Here is a 27500-nt window from a genome sequence, read left to right as displayed (position 1 = left end):
ACGGCAAAATTATTTATACTGTGATCATTCTGAAGCAGGAAGGGTAGAGCATGTCCTCAAAAAACTGATGTCTGAAAGGGATCAGAATTCTATCGACTATTCTGTCAGGCTGAAAGACAGGAGGTTGGGATAAGGTAAAAAAAAAAAAAAACTCCTGTTTTGTGTCAGCAAGTCCACTCTGCAGGCCACATGACATGTAGGGAACTGAGAAGGCAAAAAGAAACTTATTTTCTCAAGGAAAAGGCATGGCATTTGTCTTCCAGGTCTGGGGGCAAGGAGTCCTGGAGCATAACACTTTGAGCTGCTTGTTGTGAATGGACGCAAATAGGTCTACCTGAGGCATACAATATTTGTGGAATATGTCTAGGAAGACCTTCCTATTCAATGCATTTATGAGGATCTTCCAGGGATTGGTTTAGAGAATCCACCAGGAAATGTAAACTGCTTGTAGGGACATACTTGCTGCCATCACCTATTCCCATGCTAGGAGAGTTAGTGCGTGCAGTTGATAACATTTGGTGCCCCCGTCCCCCACTTGTTTATAAATAACTGTTGTATTATCTGCGAAGATCCTGTGAGGACCTGGATTCCATGAGTGCAGAAAAAATCTGCAAGGCCTGTGTGAGTGCCCTCATATCCTTCACATTGATGCGCTCCTTTTGATTTGGGGTCCATTGACCTGACTCTTACGGAGCCTGCTGGTATCCCCAAGGCTAGGTCTGAAGAATGTGTGTGCAGTTCCAGAATGGGAGCTGCTGGATTAAATGGGAACTGCTAGTTTGACCTGTACCTATGAGACCCACCACTGTAATTCTCTTTTCAGTTAGGGAAGTAATAGTACCTGTGTGTCCAAAGGTAGACCAGAGAGATTTTTATGTACCACTAAATCTTTCTCATATGTAATTTGCAAAGGGAATCATGGGGATGGACTCTGAAAATCTAAACTGTAGAGCAAGAATGAAGAGGTAGTATGGACTGAAAGTACATAGGGAAAGACTGGACCTTCTCTTGTGGGAGAAAAGTCAGCATGAGACATAGGTTTAGCCTGCAGCCTAGAAAAAAAAATTAGGTCCTAGGTTGGAGTCAACACAGACAGACTTATTGTGAACTTCAAACTCTGTAAAAGGGGCATAGTGTAGTGGAGATAGTTTAAAAGGTCCTCCTGAGAAGATGCCTGTATTAGTAAGACATCAAGGTACGTAAGTATTTAAATTCCCAGAGTTCTGCGAAAGACGATAGCAGAGGCTAGTCATTTTGTGAATACTTGAGGGTTGTGGATAACTCAAGGGGAAAGCAGAGAAAGTACAGTTGTGTAACACCTACCATAAATGTAGATGTTCGAGTGTCTTCACTGTTGCAGTCATAACTGTTGGGTTCTCCCCTGCCGGCAGGCAGCCCTTGATCAGCCAGAATCCCAAAGTCTGGGTCCAGCATCGGCTGTTCAACCATGCTCCCTGATGTCACAGCGCCAGGAGTACAAAGCTGACAGCCAAAGCCATCTTCACCAGTCTTTCTTGCCCCAGATGTCAGGAGTCCCAAAATGGAAAAGGTCCCATAACCTTTGCAAATACACCTCAGAAGAATGGTGAAAAAAGTAAAAATAAGAGGGGACAGGAGGGAGGGAAACCCAGACTGCAACAGTGAAGACACTCGAGCATCTACATTTATGGTAGGTGTACACAACTGTACTATGTTCATCGTGCTTCACTGTTGCAGTCATGACTGTAGGATAGAATCCCAGAGCTGAAAGAAAGGGAGGTGGTCATAAAGAAGGGGTGGCTAAAAGGCCCTGCAAGACTGCAGAGGCAAAGCTTGCCCTAGACTTAGAGTAGTGAGGTAGATTGTAGTGCTTGGAAAAATTATGCACTGAACTCCAAATTGCAGCTTCCAAAATGTCTTTGGTAGGAACTCCCCTGAGGAAGACCGCAGAAGTGGCAGCAGCTCTGGTGGAATGAGTCCGTATAACTCCCTGGGATTTGCTTTCCATGATGTGAATAACAAAATCTGATTCCATGAGCAATCCATTTAGAAATGGTCTGTTTTGAAATAGCTTTACCTTGGGAGCTTGAAGCATAAGAAACAAACAATTGTTCTGATTTTCTGATGTCCTTGGTTTTGTCCAGGTAAAAACGTAGTTGTCTGTGTACATCCAAGATCCTTTCCCCTTTATTTTGAGGAGTGGGGAAAAAGTTGGCAAGTGGATAGTTTAATTTAAAGCCACTTTGGAAACCACCTTAGGCATGAAGGTAGGATTAGTCCTCAAAGATACCCTGTCTTGATGAAAAATAATATAAGGTTCCACAGCCATAAGAGCTTGTAACACTGAAACTCTCCTGGCAGAGGTTAGGGCTAACAAGATAGCTGTCTTCCAAGATAAAAACTTAATGTCAGAAGAGGCAGCAGGCTCAAAAGGAGGCAAGGTTAGTTTTTCCAAAACATAGTTGAGATCCCAAGCAGGAATGGGAGGAGATCTAGGAGGTCTTAAGTTCTTAGCTCCTCTGAGAAACTGTCTCATGAGCTGGTGGGAAAAGATGGGAGGGTCTGTATTATAATGAGCAGAAATAGCAGAGGCATGTATCTTAATGGAAGAGAAAGAGACCCTTATGTAAGAGATCTGTCAAGTAAAGTAAAATTAAGGTAATGTTAGGAAGAAGAGGATCAGAATCCTGAGCCTGCATCCAGGAATACAATATTTTCCATTTTCCTGCATAAGATTTTCTAGTGCTAGGACATCTGGCCTCTAAAATGACATCCATAACCTGCTTGGGTAGGAAAGAAGAAATCAAAGGCCCTGGATTAACCAGGCCGCCAGGCTGAGAGTTCTGACATGAGAGTGTAGAACCTGACCCTGATGTTGGGACAGAAGGTTCAGAGACGGAGGTAAAACCCAAGGGGGCTCCAGACATAGGTTTTTTAGAGTTGGATACCAAAACTGCCGAGGCAAATTTGGAGCCAGCAAGATTATCATCTTGGGCTTGTCCTGTTTTATCTTCAATAAGACCCGTGGAAGAAGAGGAAGAGGCGGAAAGGAATATCCCGAGAGGTTCCTTCAACTGAATGACAAGGCATCCACTTTCCAAGCTTCTCTGTGGAAAGTCCTGGTGCAAAAATTCTGTAGTTGATGAATGAGATGGGATGCAAAGAGGTCTATGTGAGGACATCCCCAGACTGCTGTTATCATCCTGAATATTTTGGTGTCCAGCATCCACTCGTGTGGATCCAAAAGGTTTCTGCTCAGACTGTCTGCCAGGAAGTTTTGTTTCCCTGGTAGAAACTGAGCTTGAAGATCCAGATTGCAAGCTACAGCTGTGTTCCATAGATCCATGGCTAGTCTGCAAAGGGGGTAAGAATGAGATCCCCCTGCTTGTTTATGTACCACATAACTGTGGTGTTGTCTGTCCGTATTAGTAGTTGTCCTGGTTGTAAAAGATTCCTGAAGGCCAATAGAGCTTTTTGAACAGCTAACATTTCCTTTAAATTGATATGCAGGTGCTTCTGATCCTTTGTCCAAAGGCCCTGCAGACAGTTGCCCTGAAAATGGGCTCCCCAAGCATAATCAGAGGCGTCCATGGTTAGAATCTGAGTGGCAGGAGGCAGACGGAAGGGTTTCCCTTTGTTTAGAGCACATGTCCTGGACCACCAAAGAAATTCCTTTTGAAGGCAAGGAAGGACGGAGATCAGTATGTCTAAACTGTGGCAATGCTGAGACCATACACTTTTTAGGTACCACTGTATTTTCCTCATGTGTAGTCTTGCATATGGTACGAGAAGGATGCAGGAGGCCATGTAACCCAAAGCCTGCAGGAATTTCCTTGCAGATAGTTGAGTTAAAGTTGCCAAGGTTTTGAAAGTTGAAGCCGGCTGTAATTGTTTTTCGGATGTCAGAAAAGCCATCTGGGTTGTGGTGTTTAGAAGAGCACCCAGAAAAGTTATCTGTTGTGATGGTGTCAAATTTGACTTTTTTACGTTTACAGAGAATCCCAGGAACTTGAGGAGGTTCTGTACAAATTCTAGATGCTGGAGTAAGACATCCTTGCTGTCTGCCTGAATTAGACAATCGTCCAGATAAGGGTAAATTTGAATTCCCTTGAGTCTGCAGTAAGCTACTACTGGAGCCAGGCATTTGGTGAAGACCCTGGGCGCAGTAGACAATCCAAAGGGCAGCGCAGAGAATTGTAAGTACCTCGAACCGGCCTTGAACCGGAGGTATTTTCTGCGATCCTGCCTGATGGGAATGTGTAAATATGCCTCCTTTAAATCCAAAGTTACCATCCATGCATCTTTGGACAGCATTGGAAGTAGCTGCTGTAGAGTAAGCATCTTGAATTTTGGAATCTCTAGAAAGGTGTTCAAGACAGACAGATCCAGAATGGGTCTCCATGAGTTTTGCTTCCTGGGGACTAGAAAGAGCCTTGAGTAAAAACCTTTTCCCATCTCTGAAAGTGGAACCAGTTCTATGGCATTCATAGCCAAAAGAGCTTCCACCTGGTTTATGGCCTCCGTCCATTGATGTTTTGGAAGGTCTGGCCATCCGCTTGGCCTTGGCAAGGTATGAAAACGGAATTTGTAACCTCTTAAAACCACATCCAAAACCCACTTGTCTTGGGTTGAGTCCAATTTTGATAAAAAAGAGAGAGTTTTCCTCCGAGAGGGGCTTCCAGGCAAGAAGTTCCTGTAGCCCAACAGAGGGAGTCATTGAGTTTGTTTTCTTTGAGTTTGTGACCTGTCCTCTCCTCCCCTGGGGTGGAAACAGTCCACTGTCTTGGTCTATAAGAAGCTTGTGTTTGAGGCCTTCCTCTGGAGCGTCTATATCTACCCCTCTGAGGCCTGTCTGAAGTGGGAAAGGACCAATGTTTTGAAGGCCAATTCCTGCTAAATCTAGGTGGCTGTACTTGTAAGAAATCTTTAACTGTTTGCATGGATTTCGCCTTATCCTCCATCTTTTTAATCACCTCTTCAGCTTTAGATCCAAACAAAACATTATGCTGAACAGGAGCATCCAATAATTTAGCCTTTACTTGTTCAGGCAAATTTTGTTCCTTTAGCCATGCATGCCTTCTAATGACTGTGCCGGAGGCAGCAGCCCTACAAGAAGCCTCCAAGGCTTCAAATCCACAGTGTAAACCATGCTTCCCAACTTGTTCAGTGGCATGCAATAAGTCATGTAAATTCCTTATCTGCACAGGCAGAAATGGAAGAAAGCTTTTGTTTTAAAACAGACAAGAGGTATTGCTGGTATTTCAGCATATGAAACTGACAGTTTAAAGCCCTAATGGACAAAGTAGCAGAAGTGTACACTTTTTTGCCCCATCTTTCTAAGGATCGAGAATCCTTTTCAGTAGGAATGGGATTTTTGGCAGAAGCGGCCTTAACTCCCTTAGGACCCTGAGAAATGGTTTCACGGTCAGCAGAAGGGTTCTTGTATAAAAACTGGTGGGAATCAGGAACCCTGTAATATCTATCAGGCTTAACAGGAGCAGGAGGAAAAGAGTCAGGGGTTAAGTTAGCCTCCGAAAAGGCATCATCCACAATATCCAAAACAGGAGGAATAGCCAGGGGTCTATGTTGGGGAAGAAGAAGAAAATCCCTCAGTCTTTTCCTAGATTCCGAATACTCCTGTCCTTCCCAGTGGAAATTTTCCCTCATTTCATGCAAAGTTTCCCCAAAAGAGAAATCCTCAGAGGGAGAAGCTGAAGGAATGGATTCCTCAGCATCAGAATCCTCATAAGGAGGGAAAGAATATTCCTGGTCAGAAGAAGAAACTGAGGAAACAGAAGCCTGATCAGAGGAATCATAATAAACATCCTGCCTTGGCCTTTTATCTGGAGGGGGATGTGAACCCCTAATCATAGTAAGTAAATCCTCCGCCATCTTGAATAACTGTTTCTGTGACTTGGGAGCCGGTTCAGAAGAGGCCTGTGTTGCAGTCTTTGATTTAGAAGGAGTCTTTGCCTTTGTCTTTGGCTTTGCCTTTATTAGAAGCTGAGTAGGCCTGAAAACCCCTTCGGAAGCCGGTACCTGCACAGCGGCTCCAGACCCATCCGAAGGAGCAGTGTCCGAAGGTCCTGCAATAGAAATATTTAAAGGCCTGGTTGGCTCCTCATGAGAGTCCGTTTCGGCCATCGGTTCTGAAATGGCCGACGACAGGGGCTGCAAAAGCGCCTCACTGACGACGGCCAAACCTGAAGCTAGCTCCGCTTGTGCGCTATCATCAAATTTGGACCTCGGAGGCCTGTCTTTATCCTTGCGACGTTTGTGAACTCCGGTAGCCGGAACCGTATCAGACATTTTGTAGTTAAAGCGCCTACCGAAGTAATGAAAAGCAAGGAATACAGTAAGAATGAAAATCCTTATGAGGTATTTGCTTCCCACATGAAATACAATTAACTTTTTCTGACATCTGAGTGGAGCAAGAAAAAAGTTTCCCCAATGGGGTACTTAAATTTGAGTGGAGAAGAAAATCTTCGGACTGAAGTTTATCAGAAAAAATCGTCAGGAGTCAGCCGACCGGCACTTGCAAACTGCTATCACCGCACGGCAAGAAAGACTGGAGAAGATGGCGTCAGCTGTCAGCTTTGTACTCCTGGCGCTCTGACGTCAGGGAGTATGGTTGAACAGCCGACGCCGAACCCAGACTTTGGGATTCTGGCCGACCGAGGGCTGCCTGCCGGCAGGGGGGAACCCTACAGTCATGACTGCAACAGTGAAACACGATGAACATCAAACTGTGATCAAGCAGAGAACCTGAGAAACTTCCTGTAAGATGAATAAGAATGTGGAGATATGCATCTTTCAGATCCAAAGATACCAGAAAAGCTTGTGGAAGGATGTAGGGAAGTATAGTCTGCAGAGAAAGCATTTTGAAATAGGGCACTTTAAGAAAGGTGTTGAGAAGTGACAAAGAGAATAAGCCTTCATTCTCCTTTTCTGGGTACCTGAAGAACTAAGGAATAGAAGCCTTTTCCTAGATGCTGTGGTGGCAATGGTACTACTGAGCCTTGTCCCTGAAAGAAAGGAGGCAGGAAGTGTACCTGACTGGGAGGGGGTGGGCAAGATACATCTGAAAGTTGGAATATCAATTTGAAGCCTTGCTAGACAATGGACAGAAACCACCTGTCTGAGGTTATGAGCTGCTGAGAAGGGGAAGACTTTAGTCTTTTTGGAAGAAGGTGGGATGCACAGAGGAGGACAAGAGGTGGCAGTAAACAGTCCTGTTGATTTGTCTGGAAAGAGACGTTTCCTAGATTTGAAGTCTTTGGCAGGTTTAGCCTGAACTCTTTCTTGGCATTTTTTCTCTTTTATGGGCTGATCTAAAGTCTCTGCAAGAAAAGGAAGTGAGCTTAACTCTGTAGTTCCTCTGACACCTGGGAAAAGAAGCAATGAAGATTCGCTTAAAGTCTTGCATCATTTTACCCTTTTCCAGTAAAGTTTTAAATAAGGTTGGGAGTCTCAGGACCATAAAACAGATCCATATTAACAGGAGAATCAGAGAGAGTTTAGCTTTAATACTTAGCAGAAGGGACTGTAAACAAAGCCATGCAAATCTTCTGATAACTAACAGTAGCAACTGCTCTAGACAAACCTTCCACTGCATCAGAGCTATAATAATGTCTTGCCACCTGGGTAGATTCACCCACCATGGAAACAGCTTGCTGTTTTGTTTCAGACAGTTAAAAGGTTAGATAAGGTTTTGATCAATTCACTCAGACAAAATATATTTGGTGATTTGTGTTTGATAATTTAGGGCTCTGAAGGGCTGGAGTAGCAGAGGTATAAACCTTCTTTCCATATCTGTCCACAGCCCTACTGTCTCTGTCTGAGAAGAGCATTACATTAGCAGCACGTAAAGTTTGAAAGGCTTGCCTTTGGAAACAGAAAACAAAGAGGGAGTCTGCCAAAGGGTTTTTATACAAAAAATGTAAGTCTTTGTGTACTTTTATATAAAACATCAGGGCTTTTTGGACAAGAAGCAGAGTCACATGAAGCAGAAGTGGAAGGAATGTATACAAAAAAGCATCCAAAACTGGGGGGACTGGTGGTGGGGGCACCTACCTCCAGTAAATATCTCTTCTGCAAATCGGACACTTGTCATAATTCTAGTCAAAATGCTGCATCATTGTGATGAGTTCCTCAATAAGGCAAGTCATTTTGCCTGAAAAGTGAATCTGAGATGAGTGGGTCAGGGAATATTCATCTAAATCGGAATATGCTTCATTCTCTGCAGAAGAGGACTCATTTTGCTTATTATGGGGGAGTGAAAGTAAAGGTGGAAAGAAAGGAAGGGGCTTAAGAGACAGAATGGGCTTAAACAAGCTTAGAAAAAATGTCCCATCCATTCATTTTCCTAGGACATCTGCAAAGGCAAACATTTAGTTGTCTGCTTTTTCTTAGCAGTGATGTCTGCTTTAACTAAACGTAGCAGATCTGACCCTTGGTGTACCTCTATCAAAGAACCAGGCACCTCTTACAGAATTAGTATTTGAGCTATGCCCACTGGTCTGTTAGAAACTATGGGTCTAAGATCCCCCTTCTCCACCATATTGATTTGGTTAGCCATAAAAAACATGCAAGAGACAGGCACCATACAGGGCTCCAGCAGAAGAGATCAGATGTACATGCAATACCTCAATGGGTAGATCCTAGTCCAACTGGAGAGACAATGGTTCAGGCCAGGGCCTTTTGAATTGTTTTTTTAGGAGTGAGCGAGATGTCAGATTGCAAAGGATGTGTCATTTTATACTGGGTGATGGACTTCTATGTACAGAGTCCCTAAATATGTAATTAGAAAGGAAAGATTCGAACGTAAGGTTTTAGAACAAATGACTGGCAGCTCCAACAATTCTTATAGTCATGTTTGGCTTCAAAACAAAATAGACATGGGGAGTAGAGATGCTTGTATGAAATCTGCCTACTGCAAACACAGTTGTTTTCTTAGTTCACATTAACAAAATAAACCACCAAAATCCAAAGAAAACAAGGAAGGTTCACAAATGGGAAACTTGTCTAAATAAGTAAAGGCAAGGATGATACCAATGACTACATGAAGAACAGACCAACTGGTGCAAAACCTGCACTCAGACTGGTAGCAAGACAGTCTGGAGATCTTACGCTCTTACTAGTTATGTACGCTTACAACCACATGCTTAGGTCATATGTTGGCCATATGGAAGGTTTTGGTATTGGTACTCTGATGTATGTCCAAGTTATTTCATTGAGATAAACAGTGTAACAGTGACCTAAGGAATAATATGACAAACTCCCATATAAAAAGTGCCTTTGTCCCCTCTTTAAAAGAGAGGAGCAGCCTCAATGAAGAAATTCCACAACCTGACAAAGCAAACAGACCCCCAAAAGATGGGACTGGCACTGTAGTCTCAAAGGCTGATTCACTACATACTTGATTGCCAGAGATATCCTGCCATTGTTTAGTTACAAACTGCCCTTCCGTTTCTCTTTCTAATATTTTTTAACCTGCTGTGATTGATTCTTAGGGTTAACATGCAGTACAGTTTCTGTTTTAGATTCAGCTAGAACCACAACTGGTCTTTCATTTAGCATTCCACCATATGTTTATCTATGCCTATACTCTTATCAGTTCCCGGTATGGAAGGCAATCTCTAACCTGCAGTCCAGACTTCTGCTGGCCTCATATCCCATTATATTGACTTTTTCTCTCTCATTATTTGCTCCCCATACCTTGCTTCCTTTGCTAATTTTGTCCAGTAAATTCCATCCCTTTCTTGCACATTTCCTATATTCCTCTTGCAGTTATCCCTTTTGGTAAAATCTCCTTTCTCCACTTCCATGCTGGTTTAGAGCTTAAACATTTTTTTCTGCTACTTTATGAATATAATATTCTGTATTGTTATTGCTATTCTCCTTAAGGACCTTCATCCAAAAATCCTACTCTCTTTCCTTGCCCCCCCCCCAACCTTTATCATCAGTCCCATCCATTTTGATTTATAACACTGTGTGCGTTCTGTATATGAGCCTTAACTGCAGGTAAGTAAGATCATGAGTTGTATCTCAAAAATCTTGACCATGTGGCTGATGGGTGCTAGATGTTAGGAAACTGATGCAATACGGCTCAGTTGCTGAAAGCAGCATAAGGTAAAAAGAGGTCTGCACAGGGCCCATTGCTGACTTTGGCAGTATTTTCTAATGGGGTGATCCTGCACCCTCTACTCAAGCTCCTATCAGATATCAAACATCTCGATATCTAGCACCTGAAATGCCTGGTATGGGGAAACCAAAGGGACCTCCCAACAAGGACCTGCTGTCATAACAGAGTCTGAGGAGCAGCTCAGCAGTGGGAATTTTCAGCTGCAAGTACAACTGATCTGTGACAGGGCACCTCATAGGAGTGCCCTCCCAAGGACCAGGATGATCAACGTTGGGCTCCAGCCAACCAGCTGAAGGCTGGACGGGGAAATAACCTCAGGATACATGCTACATGGAAAATCCTGGGCCACATCTCTACCAGTCTCTTCATTCTACACAGAAAATGGCAAGCTCAACACTTGCACAGCTTGGGAGCCAGTTGATCACTTCACAACTTTTGGAGGGTAAGGCCTCGATCTGATCTCTGAATACTCCTCTTTGTGGCAGTGTACTTGCATATGTCTGTAGCTCCATGGATTACCTTCCCTCATCAATTCATGTATTAAGAGTTCATAGTTATACCACTATACTTCCAGCTGTAAGGCAGGCTAAAAAGCTTCTCCCTTCAGCAACTTCATATGATAGGATTAAAACTGCTGACTTTTGTGGCTGTTACTAACAGCATGCTCCCCCCACCTCCCCAAAAAATAAATTAATAAAGGCACTGACAGTATGTATCCACACGGCCATTAACTTGTGTACAAAGACTCAAAGTACTGTTAGTGTCTAACTATGCAAACGAAAAAGAAAACTTTGAAAAGGTAACCCAGGCCTGAAAACAGGGATATACCTCCAAAAATAGGTGCATTATGTGCAAGGGTAAATCAGACCAGGAAAAGGGAACATTCCTCCAAAACAGGGACAGTTGAAAGGTCTTTACCACATATAACTTACTCTAATATGGTTGCAATGAAGTTGGCTGTGTTACCACAATTATGTAAAATAGTGATAACTATTATTTGTTAACCAGAAGCAATACTAACATTTGCATCACTGAACTTTAGTTAGGATGTGGTGTGTGATGAAACTTTGCAAATTTGTCAGAATGGGGGCAGGGCAGACATTCAAATATTCCCAAAAAGTGAAGAAATTCAAGTATGATGCAAATGTCCAACTCCTTTTTTCCTTCTCCACAGTATTTAATTGAAGAATTGGCACCTTTTAACTACATGCCAAGTAATTTCCAGTGACTACTTTGCCGTTAATTAAATATGCACTATCGTATTATGCTACTTATCACTACTACACAGCACAAAATGTACTTACGTGTTATTGATTATCTGGAATCTTTCTCCTTTCTTAAATGAGAGATCTTCTGTTGTTCTAGCTTCATAATCATACAAGGCAACAAAAACTGTAACACCACCTGGGGACAGCAGAAAAACATGAAATATTTAGGTCTTTCTCTTACAAGCTAGAATAACTAATCAAAGTCTAATCATACAACTTTTTAATGCATTATATCTCAGTAAAACTACGACAATCATTCAACTTCAACAGTGACCTTTTTTATTGTGGGTAGAATGTTTGCTGAGATAATTACTGACACTCTCTTTTGGTACCCTTCTTCTGGAATAAAGGGTCAAACACACATCCAGGAACCCCTGCTCATGACACCAAACTCAAATGGAGGGTCACATGGGAAATAAAAATAAGTGTGCATACTGATATGGTTATAAAACTGCAACAATTTTACTTGAAAGTGGTCTTGCTGTCAAAATATACTCAAGAAAACGTACAAAGAAAAGGAGACGGGGTGATAAGTGTGTTCATTGTGAGAACCTAGCTGAAGATCAACCAAGTCTTAACTTCAATGCTTGCAGTCCTGGCATGTGGGTTAAAAGGCCTGCTATAAGGCTCTACCAGCTGGCTTTCATATATTCCCAATAGGGTATTTCACTCTCTTCACTCTTGCCTGCCAATATCTAACTTCCTAGATGAAGTGCTAAGAGAACTGCAACAGTGTTGCCAAAATTGACAGATATGGATCAATGAGGTTTAGTTGAGGGGAGGCAAACATCTGACATTAATAGAACAATGGTGGTCCACAGGGAAGTGCAGTATAGCAGAACACTGCTGTTGTTGGAAGTCTTGATGCAGAGAATGCATCTGATAGAATCAGATGGGATTTTAATGAGTAAGGCAATGACAACATTCCTGTTCCCTGGTAAAATAATACGGTTAATCAAGACATATGAAGGGTCAGAGAAAAGAATTAAGGAAGGAAGGCACATGAATTAAGGAGGGAGGGCTCCTTTCAAACAAGATATTTTCTGAACACAGGAGCCAGGCAAAGGTATCATTTTCCCCTTTACTTGCTTTATACTTAGAGCCATAGACAAAAAAATAAAGGACTCACAAACACAAGGATATCCCTTGGTAAGGTAATCAAGAACAGTTAGCCTTATTCATGGACATTATTTTCTACTTGATAAATCCAGAAAAGTAAATTTCAGTATTGTAGAACATTTTAAGTTAGTTTCAAGTCTTATCACAACATAAAATAATTGAAAATAAAACAAAGGCTATAGTGGTTAAACTATGTACCCATACATGAACTGCTTCAACAATACCTATGTCTATGGGAACACAACATGGAAGTATTTAGGTGCAGAGATTTAAAAAGATTCCATTAAGGCAATTACAGATATGTGGGAAGAGACTTGAATAAAAGAGAAAGCAAAAAATGAGAAGATGGAAAATCATGACTATGGATATGGGCAGTAAGATACAAGCAGTGAAAATGTATATAGCCTGTTTAGTTTTGTATACAAGTCAGGCATATTTTCATCAACCAAATGAGAAGATGTGAACCATAATTAATAGAGTTGAAGGAATTTATTTGGGAAGACAACAGGGCAAGAGTTAAGAGGGATAAGTTGTTTCTGCTCAAAGAACAAGGTGGATTAGGATTTCCAGATTTGAAGCAATACTTTACAGTTACATGGCCGGAGCTCAAACAGCCCAAAGAAAAGGTTACAAATCAAAATGAAAATGAGCGATGATGGGGGTGGGTGGGATTCAAGAGATAAGGGGAGAGTAAGATTTTTGATTTAGCCCCTTAAAAAAAATCAATAACCATACAGAATACTGCATTTATAAAGTACCAAAAAGAATTAAGACAGCAAGGAAATGGAGAAAAAACATTATGTACACACCATAACATTCCATCTGTGTTGTTCATTTTCATTCTTCCTTAACTGTTGTATTCGGATTGCCATTACTTTAGCTCATGGCCACCAAAAAACTCTTGAGCTCCTCCATACTTACAATGTACCACCCCTGAACATATCTCAGATCTTGTTTGCTGCTTGACAAAGTAGGAAGTACTACTATAAAATTCCTAACAGAAGCAGCCATCTCTGGAGCTCAACATGAAGGACAGTGACATCCTTATAAACTCTCATTCTAATAGAAATCAATTGTGAAAAATCTTGGGGGTTGGTGGGTGGGGACTTGAGGAAGAATAAAAATGGACAACACAGATGGAAAATCATGGTGAGTATACAACTTTTTTATCTGATTATGTCAATTTTCATTCTATCCTCAACTGTTAGGACAGAGTCCCCAGCTAACTAAAACCTCAGGTGGACTCTAAGAAAGGATGTTCCTGAGTACAACTGAGCCAAAGACTGCTTGTCCCCTACAGACCAGATCCAGTTTGTAATGAGTAATAAAGGTATGAGGACTGGTCAAGTTGCAGCTGCACTTAAGTCATCCATGGAAGCCCTAGACAGAAACACTGAAGAAGTTGCCATGGATCTACTTAAATGGGCTCTTAAAAGTTTTGGTAAGGATAGACCCAATTTGTTGTAGATAAACGATATGCAATCTGTCAGCCATATGGATAAAGTTACATTTGGAACAGATTTTCCCAGTTTAGAATCTGCAAACTACATAAATAATTGATCTGTCTTCCTTATTTCCTTTGTTCTTCACAAGTAAAAATGGAATTGTCTGTGGACATTTGGTAAATGCAACAAATTCACCTTTGATTGTAAATTTAGGAAAGAAGACTGGCAGGCTAATGGGGTCGTTAGTATTGCATTCTGACACCACCTTAGGAAGGAAAGGATGGTTGATATGCAAGGATAATCTAGCTTTATGAAAAAATCAAGTAGGGAGGTTTAGAGGACAACACCTGAAGTTCTGAAAGTCTTCTAACAGAAGTAATGGCCACTATAAAAAGAATTTTCCAGGTCAGAAATTTAAGATCACATTTTGCTGCTGGTTAAAAGGGGGAATGAATTAAGGCCTGCAGTACCAGATTTAAATCCCATGGTGGAGTAGGGTCTTTATAGGGAGGTCTTAGCAGGAGAATGCCTCACAAAACAAGCCTTATAAAGCTTAGATAAAGCCAATGAAGAATTTAAAAACCCAATATGAAAGTTGAAAATTGCAACCAACTAAACTTTAATTATTGAGGAGCTAGCTCCTTCATTAAAAATCATGGTCAAAAACTCTAGAACATTGTGTTGGGGCTGAGAAGGGGACAACACATTTCTGATGCAACTAAAATACAAATCTTTTCCATTTACTCCTGTAAAGTTTTCTTGTGGGAGCTTTATAAGATAAAAGTATATGACAGACACGGGGAAGAGAACATCAGTTGTCTTGCTATTAATGGAACTGGAGAAAAGTACAGTTTTGTACCCAACATAAATGTAGATGTTAGAGTGTTCACCCTGCTGCAGTCATCACACTTGGGTTATCCTGCCGTCAGGTGGTCCTGCAGTCGGCCTGAGTTCCAAAGTCTTGGTCCGGTGTCGGTTGCTGTTGCTTCTTCCCTGACGTCAGTGCGCCAGGGGTATATAAGAGGCATCAGACACCACTTTCTTCAGTTTTTCTTGCCCCAGATGTCAGGTGCCCCCAATAGGTAGCCAATATATATATATATATATATATATATATATATATATATATATATATATATATATATATATATATAAAAGAGTACATATAAAAATAAAACAATACCTTCAGGCACAAGCAAATACACCACAGAGGTTGTATAGGATAGAACGGTATAGATAAGTCCAGCTAGTTCAGAGGGGATGGAGGGAGGGTAACCTGGACTGCAGCAGGGTGAACACTCGAATATCTACATTTATGGTAGGTACAAAACTGTACTATGTTCATCGCGTTACCCTGCTGCAGTCATCACACTTGGGTTGAATCCCAAAGCTAAGGATGGGTGGTGGAGTTAAACAGGGTTAGAAGAAGCTAGTAGGCCCTGCAAAACTGCAGTGGCAAAACCAGCTCTAGTCTTAGAATATAGAGGTAAATGATAGTGTTTGGTGAAGATGTGCACTGAACTCCAAGTTGCAGCTTCCAGAATATCCTTGGTTGGCACCCCCCTGAGAAAGGCTGCTGATGTAGCTGTAGCCCTGGTGGAGTGGGACCTAATGTTAGCAGGTACCGGTTTCCCATGATGCATGAAAGAAATGTATGCAATGTCCTATCCATTTTGAAATGGTCTGTTTTGAGATAGCCTTTCCTTGTGATCCTGCAGCATAGGCTACAAAGAGCTGGTCAGATTTTCTGAAAGCCTTAGTTTTATCCAAGTAGTAATGTAATTGCCTGTGAATGTCCAAAGAGTGCAGGAGTCTCTTTTGTTCTGGGGATTTGGGAAAAAAGTGGGCAAATGAATGGTTTGCTTTAGGGCCACACTGGATACCACCTTTGGCATAAAGGAGGGGTTAGTTCGTAGAGAGACTCTGTCTTGATGAAAAATGAGGAAAGACTCCACTGCCATTAGTGCCTGTAGCTCTGAGACTCTTCTAGCTAATGTTATTGCTAGTAGCAGGGTAGTTTTCCATGAAAGAAATTTTAAATCAGCTGAAAAAGCTGGTTCAAAGGGCGGCAGTGTAAGCTTTTCCAGAACAAAGTTGAGATCCCAAGTAGGTGTTGGTGCTCTCCTGGGCGGTCTTATGTTCTTAGCCCCTCTGAGGTACTGTCTTAGGAGTGGATGTGAAAATAAAGGAGGATCCGTGTTGTAATGAGCTGAAATTGCTGAGGCGTGGATCTTAATAGATGAAAAGGAAAGTCCTTTGTGCAACATCTCAGTTAAATATTGTAGAATCTGATGAATGTTTGGATCAAGGGGATTTTGGCCTTTAGCCTGGTTCCAGGCACAAAATCTTTTGCATTTGTCTGAATAGGTTTTCCTGGTGCTGGGCCTCCTGGCCTCCAGAATGACATCCATAACAGCTTTGGATAGAGGTGCTGGCTGGTTGTTTAGGTAATTTGCCATGCAGCCAGGTTTAAAGTCTTGAGCTGGCTGTATAGAATCTGATTGTCTCGATGGGTGAGCAGGTGAGGAATTTGTGGTAAAATCCATGGTGGGCCGTGGGCCATGTTCCTTAGAATTGGATACCAGTGCTGGCGTGGCCCGTCTGGTGCAATGAGTATCATTTGTGGCCCCTCTAATCTTTCAGCAGTACCTTTGCTAGAAGAGGCAGTGGAGGAAAGGCATACACTGTTAATGTTTTCCAACTGAATGAGAGGGTGTCCACTTTCCGAGCTTGTGGATGGAATGTCCTTGTGCAAAATTTTTGAAGTTGGTAGTTTTGGGGGTTGGCAAACAGATCTATGTCTGGGCGTCCCCATTTTTGAGTTATCATTGCAAATACCTGTGGATCTAGTTTCCACTCGTGGGGATCCATGATGTTTCTGCTTAGGTAGTCTGCCAATGTGTTTTTCTTTCCTAGCAGGAATTGTGCTTGTAATTGAACTTGGTAAGACAGTGCTGTGTTCCACAAGGTCATTGCTTGCCTGCATAGAGGGTAGGAATGTGTGCCCCCCTTGCTTGTTTATGTACCACATTACTGTGGTATTATCCGTCTTTATTATTAGTTGTCCTGGGTGTAAGAGGTCCTTGAAAGCTGTTAGGGCATTCTGTACTGCTAGCATTTCTTTTTGATTGATATGCAGATGCCTTTGATCTGTAGTCCATTTGCCCTGAATGCACTGTCCTGCCATGTGTACTCCCCAGGCATAGTCCGATGCATCTGTTGTCATAGTTTGCCTGGCTGTGGGTAAGGTGAAAGGCTGACCCTTGTTGAGGTGACATGCCTGTGCCCACCATAGAAACTCCTGTTGAAGGCAGGGAATGAGTGGTATCATTGTTTCCAAGCTGTGGCTGTGCTGGGCCCATATGCTTTTCAGGTACCATTGTAATTTCCTCATATGCAGTTTTGCAAATGGTATTAGTAGTATGCAAGATGCCATGAATCCCAAGGCCTACAGAATTTTTCTTGCAGGGAGTTGGGTCTTTGTTGCCATTATTTTAAAGCACTGAGTCAGTTGTTGTTGCTTGTCTGGCGTGAGATAAGCCATCTGGGCCATTGTATTCAAGCTGGCACCCAGGAATATTATGTTTTGTGAGGGCACTAGTTTTGATTTCTTTTTGTTTACTGTGTACCCTAGGCAACTTAGAAGGTGTTTGACAAATGCCAGATGCTTTAAAAGAATGTCCTTGCTTTCTGCTTGAATAAGGCAGCCGTCCAGGTATGGGTATATTTGAATTCCTCTTTGTCTGCAGTATGCAATTACTGGTGCCAGGCATTTTGTGAAGACCCTGGGCGCAGTAGATAAGCCAAAGGGCAGTGCAGAGAATTCATAATGGGTTGAACCTGCAATGAAGCGGATGTATCTTCTGCAGTTTTGTCTGATAGGGACATGCAGGTATGCCTCCTTGAGGTCTAACGTTACTAGCCAAACATTCTTGCCCAGCATGGGAAAAAGCTGCTGTAGTGTTAGCATCTTGAATTTTGGTACTTGTAGATAGGTGTTCAGAATTGAAAGATCCAGAATGGGTCTCCATGCTTTGTCTTTTCTTGGGACTAGAAAGAGTCTTGAGTAAAATCCTTGCCCTTGCTCCTGTGTAGGTACCTGTTGAATGGCTCTCATGCCCATGGCAGCTGTAATTTGTTTTTGTGCCTCTGCCCACTGATTTGGTGGCAGGTTTGGCATTCCTTTTATCCTTGGCAAGGTATGAAAGTGGAATCGGTATCCTTGTGAGACCATGTTTAGGACCCATTTGTCTTTTGTGATGATGTGCCAGTTGTCTGCAAAAAGTGCTATTTTTCCTCCCAAGGGAGCTGCAAAGAGAGATTTGCTTGGTAGTTTGAGGATTGAGTCATTGTGTTTGTCTTCTGCTAGCTTGGGGCCTGTCTTCACCTCCTTTCTGGGTAGCAGTACCCCATTGACGAGGTTTGTAAGGGCCTTGTGACTGAACTCTGCCCCTTGGGCGTCTGTATTTGCCCCTCTGTGATCTGTCAGAAGCTGGAAAGGACCAGTTTTTTGTTGGCCAATTTCTGCTGAAACAAGGGGGTTGTACCTGTAAAAAAATCCTTGACCGTCTGCATAGACTTTGCCTTATCATTCATTTTCTTTAAAACCTCTTCTGCTTTGACACCAAATACATCCTGCTGTAAAGGTGCATCCAATAATTTTGCTTTAACATGATCAGGTAGGGTTTGTTCTTTTAACCAAGCATGTCTATGTATGACAGAACCAGTAACAGCTGCTCTACAGGAAGCTTCCAATTAATCAAATCCACATTGTAAAGTATGTTTGCCCACCTGTTCAGCTGCATGCAACAGATCCTGCATTTCCTTGAATTCAGACTGTTCAGAATGTGTGCTCATTTTTTGTTTTAATTGAGACATTAGGAATTGCTGATATTTCAGCATGTGAAACTGACAATTTAATGCTCTCATAGCCAGAGTAGCTGAGGTGTATATCTTCTTTCCCCATCTATCTAGGGCTCTGGAATCCCTTTCAGAAGGCACAGGATTTTTAGCCAGAGAAGCTTTAGCCCCTTTGGGACCCTGGGAAAGTGTTTCTGGGTCAGCCACAGGGCTTTTATAAAGGAATTTGTGCAAGTCAGGTACTCTGTAGTACCTGTCTGATTTGGCTGGAGCAGGAGGTAGAGAGTCTGGATTTAGACTAGACTCCAAGTAAACATCATCCACAATGTCTAAAACTGGAGGGATAGCAAGTGGTCTGTGCTGGGGTAGTAAAAGGAACTCTCGGAGCCTTCTAGAATCAGAGTAGTCCTGGCCTTCCTAGTGGAAATGTTCCCTCATGGTATGTAAAGTTTCCCCAAAGGAGTAGTCTTCAGGGGGAGATGCTGAGGGAATAGAGTCTTCAGCATCAGAGTCTTCATAAGGGGGAAAAGTGTAATCCTGTTCCTCAGAAGAATCTGAGGAAATTGAAACCTGGTCAGAGGAAGCATAATCCTCCTCTTGTCTTGGTCTTTTATCTGGAGGGGGATGGGAACCCCTGATTAGGGTAATCAAATCTTCAGCCAGCTTAAGCATCTGTTTCTTAGGCATGGGGCCTTGAACTGTAGACTGATGTACAGCCTTTTTTGGTTTTAATGGAGTTTTAAGCTTAGCATAAGATTTAATGGTGAGTGTAGTCGGTCTGAAGACACCTTCTGCAACCAAAGGTGTGTCTACTGCACCGGGATCTCCTTCTGCTCCGGTGTCGGAAGGGCCTAATGAAGACAGCTGCGACGGCCTAGTACACTCCGCTTGAGAATCCGCAGCTGTCTGGGGTTCCAATTCTGCGGTCATCAGGGGCTGCATAGGCGCCTCACTGAAAACCGGAGAACTGGCGACAGGCCCAGCAGAGGCCTCGGAGTCTGGCTTGTTCCTAGGCTGCTTGTCCTTATCCTTGCATTTTTTATGCATGCCGGTTGTCGGCTGCTCCGACGGCATGATATAATTAAATTTCCTAACAAAGTAATGTTGTGCGAAGTCAAAACGGCATTTGATAGTTCGTTTATTAAACCTAGCACAAAACCGACAAAGTACAGTTTTGTACCTACCATAAATGTAGATGTCCGAACTGGATAGCATCTGCAGTCATAACAAATGGGTTGTCCTGTCGTCAGGCAGCCCTTCGGTCGGCCGGATTCCAAAGTCTGGGTCCGGCTTCGGCTGATGTCGCACTTCACCCGACGTCATCTCTGCTGGTCTTCGGGTATAAAGGCATCAGCCGACGCCATTTTCCTCAGTGTTTCTTGCCCCAGATCTTGTCTTCGTCTGAGGAAGGAGGGATACGAAGCCTTCTGAAAGTGCTTGTTTTAAATAAAAGTTCTTACGCTGATTTTACAACAGTTCCGTTGCCCTATCCTATTTGGTATCTGGATTTTTATATTGCTTGGATCGCAACATTGCAGGATTTTACTTTGGTGGTGTGCTCCTTTGCTTTTTCGTTTTCACCGGTTCGTGTGCTTTTTTACATTCATTTCTTGCCCCAGATGCCAGTTGTCCTCTTGGAAGGCTAAATTTTGGATAAATGCCAATGTTTCCAAAAAAGTAGAAGGCAAACACAAAAAATAAGCATGTATGTACATATATACAAACAAATACACCATAAGAGACTCCCCCCCCAGCTAGCTATTAGGAGGGTAAATACCCTAGGAGTACCACAGAGGGGAAGGAGGGTGGGTAATCCTGACTGCAGATGCTATCCAGTTCGGACATCTACATTTATGGTAGGTACAAAACTGTACTATGTCCTTCATGGATGCATCTGCAGTCATAACAAATGGGTAGAGTACCATAGCCAAACTAGGGGTGGAGGAAGAAAAATTATGGTGTAGTTAGGATCCCTTGCAGTACAGCAGTGGCAAACCCTGCTCGGGATCTAGAGTATAGAGGTAAATTATAATGCTTGGCAAATGTATGCACGGAGGTCCAAGTAGCCGCCTCAATAATGTCCTTGGTTGCCACTCCTCGTAAGAAAGCTGTGGTAGTGGCTGTAGCCCTTGTAGAATGAGGTCTTATGTTCTGTGGAATTGGTTTTCCATGGTAGGAGTAACAGAATCTTATGCAATTTCCTATCCATTTGGAGATTGTCTGTTTGGAAATTGCTTTTCCTTCCCTTCCTGTTGCATAGGCTACTAAAAGCTGGTCAGTTTTTCTGTTACTTTTGGTTCTGTCCAGGTAGTAGCGTAACTGCCTATGTACATCCAAGGTATGCAGCAGTCTTTACCCTGTTCTGTGGATTGGGAAAGAAGGTAGGTAGGTGGATTGCCTGGTTTAAAGACACTCTGGATACCACCTTAGGCATAAATGTAGGATTAGTTCTCATGGACACTCTATCTTGATGGAAGATTAGGAAGGGTTGCACTGCCATTAAGGCCTGTAGTTCGAAACCCTCCTTGCTGAGGTAATTGCCAGTAGGAAAGCAGTTTTCCATGACAGGTGTTGCAGATCTGCTGTTGCTGCTGGTTCAAACAGAGGGAGTGTCAACTTTTCTAGCACAAAGTTCAAGTCCCATGCTGGTAATGGTGGTTTCCTAGGAGGTTTTACATTCTTGATCCCTCTGAGGAACTGCCTGAGTAGAGGATGAAAAGACAGGTGGATCAAGCTGTATTCTGCTGAAATAGCTGATGCATGTATCTTGATGGAGGAATAGGACAGGCCTGTATGTAGAAGCTCTGCCAAGTACTCCAGAATGTTAGCAATATCTATGTTCGACACATCTTTTCCTCTTTCAGTACTCCAAATGACAAACCTTTTCCATTTTCCTGCATAGTTCCTTCTTGTTGAAGGTCTGCGGGCTTCAAGGATAATGTCTTTAACCCTTTGGGAAAGGTCTGGGTTAGTTTCTGCTATGTGATGTTCCAGGCAGTCAGTTGCAAGGTTTTTAGGTTTGGATGCATGATGTTGTAGTTGTTCTGAGTTAACATCAAAGGCATCAGGGGTATTGACCACATTCTCTCCCGAGTCATGCTCCTCAGCAATGGGTACCAGTGTTGTCTTGGCCAATTCGGAGCTATCAGGATTATCCTTGAACGTTCCTCTTTGATTTTCAGTAGTACCTTGTGCATCAAGGGAAGAGGTGGAAATGCATATGCCGTCAGGCCTTCCCAGCTGAAGGATAGATAGTCCACCTTCCATGCAAGTGGGTGGAATGTCCTTGTGCAGAATTTTTTGAGCTGGTGATTGAGTGGGGATGCGAATAGATCTATTTGTGGCATTCCCCATTTCTTTGTGATGGCCTTGAAGATGTCCGGGTGTAGCATCCATTCGTGAGCATCCGAGGTGGTTCTGCTTAACATGTCTGCTAGGGTGTTCTCTTTTCCCGGCACAAATATTGCCTGTAACTGGATGTTGTAGCTGAGAGCCAGATTCCAAAGGTCCAAAGTCATTCTGCATAGCGGGTATGAATGAGTGTCTCCCTGTTTGTTGATGTACCACATGACTGTGGTGTTGTCTGTCCTTATCATCAAATGGCCTTCTTTGAGTAATGGTCTGAATTTTTGGATTGCCAGTTTTACTGCCAGAATTTCTTTTTGGTTTATGTGCAGGTGCAGCTGGTCTTGAGTCCACAATCCTTGTATGCATTTGTCCAGCATGTGCGCCCCCCCATCCTATGTCTGAGGCGTCCGTTGTGATGGTTTGGCTTGCTCGAAAGTTGTGGAAGGGTAAGCCTGGGTTTGACTGGCATGCTTGAGCCCACCATAGGAACTCCTGTTTTAGGCATGGGATTAGTGGGATTTCTGTTTCTAAGCTGTGCCTGTGCTGAGACCATAAATTCTTTAGGTACCACTGTAGCTTTCTCATATGCAGTCTGGCATGTGGGACCAGGATTATGCATGATGCCATGAAGCCCAAGGCCTGCAGAACTTTTCTTGCTGTTAGTTTGTTCTGTTTTGTTAATGCCAAGAAGTAAAGAGGGAGTTCTTATTGTTTTTCTGCAGTTAGGAATGCCATTTGTTTTACTGTGTCCAATTCGCCAAGAATGTTCTTGTTTGGGATGGTATCAGCCTTGACTTTTGTAAATTGACTGTGTATCCCAGGGCTTGTAGCAAGTAAATGACCCTTTGTAAATCTGTTGTCAGCTTGCTTTTGTTGTCCGCTTGTAACAGGCAGTCGTCCAGGTATGGATAAATTTGGATTCCCTGTAGTCTGCAGTGAGCGATTACTGATGCCAGGCATTTTGTGAATACTCTGGGCGCAGTAGATAAGCCAAAGGGCAATGATGAGAATTGATAATGCTCTGATCCTGCAAGAAATCTGAGGTATCTTCTGCAATTTGGTCGAATGGGGACGTGCAGGTATGCCTCCTTGAGATCTAGAGTTACCAGCCAACACTCCTTGCCCAGCATGGGAAGAAGTTGCTGTAGGGTCAGCATTTTGAATTTTGGGACAATGATGTATGTGTTTAAGACGGACAGGTCGAGAATAGGTCTCCAACTTTTCTCTTTTCTTGGTACTAGGAAGAGTCTGGAGTAGAATCCTTTGCCCTGTTCTGTTATTGGTACTCTTTCCACAGCTCTCATCTTTGTTAATTTCGCTATCTGTTGTAGAGCTTCTATTTTTTGATTTGGAGGTAGATTTGGCATTCCTCTTTTTACTGGTAAGGTGTGGAAGTGGAACCGGTAGCCTTGGTCTATGCTTTGCAAAATCCACTTGTCTTTTGTGATATAGTGCCAATTTTTCGAAAATAAGGCTAACTTTCCGCCTAAAGGTGCTGCTATTTGCTCCCTGGTAGGCGGTGTCAGAGCCAAGTCACTGTGATTGTCCTGTTGCAGTGGCAGTGGTTGTGTCTGTGCCTCGGTTATTGCCTTGCCACTGTCGTCCTCTGTAGGCACCTCCTCTGGATTGATTTCTGCCTCTAGAGCGTCTATTCCTGCCCCTTTGGGATTTTGTGGAGTCTGGAAAGGACCAATTTTTGGCAGGCCAGTTCCTGCTAAACCTTGGGGGCTGAACCTGTAAGAAATCTTTAACTGTTTGTACAGATTTTGCCTTTTCTTCCATTTTCTTCATTACTTGCTGGGCAGGTGTACCAAATAGACTGGCCTTATCCATAGGAGCATCTAACAGCTTTGCTTTAACATGATCCGGTAAGACCTGTTCTTTCAACCATGCATGCCTTCTTATCACTGTGCCAGTCATGGCTGATCTAAATGAAGCCTCCAGTGCATCATAGCCACATTTTAAGGAATGGTTGCTAACCTGTTGGATGTTATTCACCATTTCTAATACATATTTCTTATCTAAGGATTCATCAGAGGACAGTTTTTTAGTTAACTGATCAAGCATAAACTCTTGGTATTGGATCATATGAAACTGACAGTTTAAAGCTCTAGCAGAGAGAGTAGCAGATGTGTAAACTTTTTCCCCCATCTCTCTAAGGACCTGGAATCCCTTTCAGAAGGAATAGGGTTTTTTGCTGTGGTCGAGGCTACTGCCTTAGGCCCCTGGGATATAGTTTCGGGATCTGCAAGTGGGGCCTTGTATAGGTGGTGATGAGTGTCAGGCACCCTGTAAAATCTATCTGGTTTGGCAGGGGCTGGAGGTAAAGAATCAGGAGCAGTGCAAACATCATTAAATGCATCATCCACAACAGGCAGTACAGGAGGTATAGCTAAGGGCCTATGTTGTGGTAAGTGCAGTAAAGTCCTAAGCCTTTTTCTTGAATCTGAGAAATCTTGTCCCTGCCATTGGAATTGTTCTCTCATGGCATGTAAGGTTTCCCCAAAGGAAAATTCCTCTGGTGGAGAGGCAGCTGGAATGGATTCTTCAGCATCGGAATCTTCATAAGGAGAAAAAGGAGCCTCTGGCTGGTCTGTAATGTCTGAGTCATCCGCAGAATCATCAGAGGACACTGGCGCGGGGGGGGGGCTCTGCTCTAGGTCTCTTTTCTGGGGGCTGAGAGGCCCTGTCTGGGTGAGATTGGGATCCCCTAATTAAGGATATTAAATCTTCTGCCAGAGTAAGCATTTGTGAACTTGAAGTGGGCCTGTGTGAGGGGGCTTAACAGGCACTGATTTAGCAGATTTGGCTGCTTTAGCCCTGGCAAAGGCCTTAATAGACATGGCTGCAGGAGGCCTAGCAGCACCACGTGCTGGGGTAGAGACATCCAAAGGGATGGTGTCTGATAAATCACTAGGAACCACAGTTGTAGGCAAAATTTCTGAGGCCGATTCAACTAAGGTAGCAGGAGCCTCAGTAGTAGTCATGGATTCGCTGAAGATTGACGTTTGCTCGGTTTCGGCGAAACCGAGACACTCGCGCTTGCTTAACCGTGGTTTCGACGAAACCGCGGACCGCGAGTGTCGGTCTTTTCTTTGCGTTTTAACAATTTGGGTAGTCGGAGGATCCGACGGCATAATGTACGCAAAATCTGAGCCGAAAAACTGTTCAGCAAACTCCGACCGACGCCTAAGCGTTCGTCGGTTGAAGGAAGCACAGGCCGAACAGGCTGCTACGTCGTGGTCTGGGCCTAAGCAAGGCAGACAGTAAGAGTGGAAATCTTTATGAGGTATTTGTTACCCACAAGTTAAACAGTTATTGACTTTCTGACATCGGCTGAGGCAAGAAAGAGTCCCCAATGGGGTACTTAGCTTTTTAGAAGTCTTCGAAGTAGTATTCGGTAGTAGTAATCTCTGGATCTGACCGACCGGCACTTGCGAACAAGCTTCTGCTTCGGGCGCCACGCGGCAAGAAAGACTTAGGAAAATGGCGTCAGCTGATGCCTTTATACCCGAAGACCAGCAGAGATGACGTCGGGTGAAGTGCGACATCAGCGGCCAGACCCAGACTTTGGAATCCGGCCGACCGAAGGGCTGCCTGACGACAGGACAACCCATTTGTTATGACTGCAGATGCATCCATGAAGGACATCCTGTGAAGTCGTGATCTGGGCCTAGGCAAGGAATATAATAAGAATGGAAGTCCTTATGAGGTATTTGCTTCCCACAAGAAATGCAATTGTTAACTTTTTCTGACATCGGACTGAGGCAAGAAAAGGTTCCGCAATGGGGTACTTAACTTTATTGAAGACTTCGGACTGAAATTCGATTCGAAAATCTCAGGTGTCGGCCAACCGGCACTTGCAAACTGCTTCTGCTTCGGGCACCGCACAGCAAGAAAGACTGAAGAAAATGGCATCGGATGCCTCTTATATCCCCCTGGCGCACTGACGTCAGGGAAGAAGTGACAGCAACCGACGCCGGACCAAGACTTTGGAACTCAGGCCGACTGCGGGACCGCCTGATGGCAGGATAATCCAAGTGTGATGACTGCAGCAGGGTAACACGATGAACATCCCCGCTATTGGCTTGAGGTTTGAAATATCAGGATGAATCATGCCTATCAGGTGAGACAGGAAGTTTAGAATTGGATCCAATATCCAAGGTGGGTAAAGGAGATCAGGCCAATGGAAGGGGAACCAAATCTCTCTAGGCCACTAAGTTGCAATGTGGATGACTTTGCTCTTTAACCGGGCAGCTTTCTGCAGAAATTTTGGAATTAGAGGAGTTGGTGATTAAGGATGGAGGAGACCAGTGGGACAATTGTGGAGTACAGCATCCTTTGGTGATTGCCCTGATGGGGGGATAAGGGTAAAGAAGCTGCTGCACTTCTTGTTTAGGGGAGAAGCAAAAAGATTACAGTAAGGCTGGCCCCACTGACAGAAAATCATTTCTGTCACTTTCATGTTGAGACCACTTGTGAGGAAGTAGAATGGACCTGCTCAATTTGTCTGCTATCACACTGGGCTTTCCCAGAATGTGCACTGCTATCAGAAAGTGGTCAGAAGATACTGCCCACTGCCACACTCTGGGGGCTTCTTGACACAAGGGGTAAGACCTGGTCCCCCCTTGTTTGTTTATATACCAGTCTACTGACATGCCTGTATCAGAACTGTCCAGAAAGGGAGAGAGTCTTGAAAGGCCTGCAACACTAACAGCACAGCTCTCACTTCCTGGACATTGATATGTTTTATTGGCCTCTTCGGGGGACCACCTGTCTTGAACGGTCTTCCACAAGAAGTGATCCTCCACCCAGTCTGAGAAGCGTCCATGGTCATTACACCTTTGGGCTGAAGGAAAATGAAAGGGTAGCCTTGTAGATCTTGATCGGATTGAATCCACCAAAGGTATTCTTTTGCATGCCTGAGTGATTCTTACTTGGGGTGACGTGTGGATAAAGAATACACCACTGTGCTAACATCCATTGAAGAACTCTCATATGAAATCTTGCTAGAGAAACTAAAATTTATGGCCATTGACACTGACCCCAAAGCTTGAATAATCAAACAGGCTGAAACTGTGGTACTGTGAATTATTTTTCTGACCTGGAATTTGACAGTCTGCACTCTTGAGAGAGAAAGAGAAACTGTCAATGAGACCCTGTCGATAACCATGCCTACAAATTCCAATGTTTGAGATGACTGTAACTGAGACTTGTAATTTATGGTTATCCCTAGAAGGGAGCAAGTGTGGAGTACCAGATCTCTTGCTCTTAGTAGATGCCTGGTTGGAGCGGTAATGAGCTAGTCGTCCAAGTATGGAAGCACTCAGAATCCCT

At 43.4% G+C, this 27500-nt stretch overlaps 1 protein-coding gene across 1 annotated transcript in view; it reads right to left on the bottom strand.

Moving 5' to 3' along the window:
• The window catches only part of YES1 (YES proto-oncogene 1, Src family tyrosine kinase), a gene marked incomplete in the record, with an annotated part of 1508191 nt that overhangs the window by 623897 nt on the left and 856794 nt on the right, over positions 1 to 27500 (bottom strand). Inside the window, 1 exon segment of the mRNA XM_044065234.1 lies at positions 11428 to 11527. Within this exon segment, the coding sequence (XP_043921169.1) occupies positions 11428 to 11527 (100 nt within the window).

This window comes from Protopterus annectens, chromosome 3.part0 (genome assembly GCF_019279795.1).
Source record: "Protopterus annectens isolate FY-2018-M chromosome 3.part0, PAN1.0, whole genome shotgun sequence".
In the NCBI taxonomy this organism is placed as follows: domain Eukaryota; kingdom Metazoa; phylum Chordata; order Ceratodontiformes; family Protopteridae; genus Protopterus; species Protopterus annectens.
This window is presented reverse-complemented; position numbering and strand designations above follow the sequence as displayed.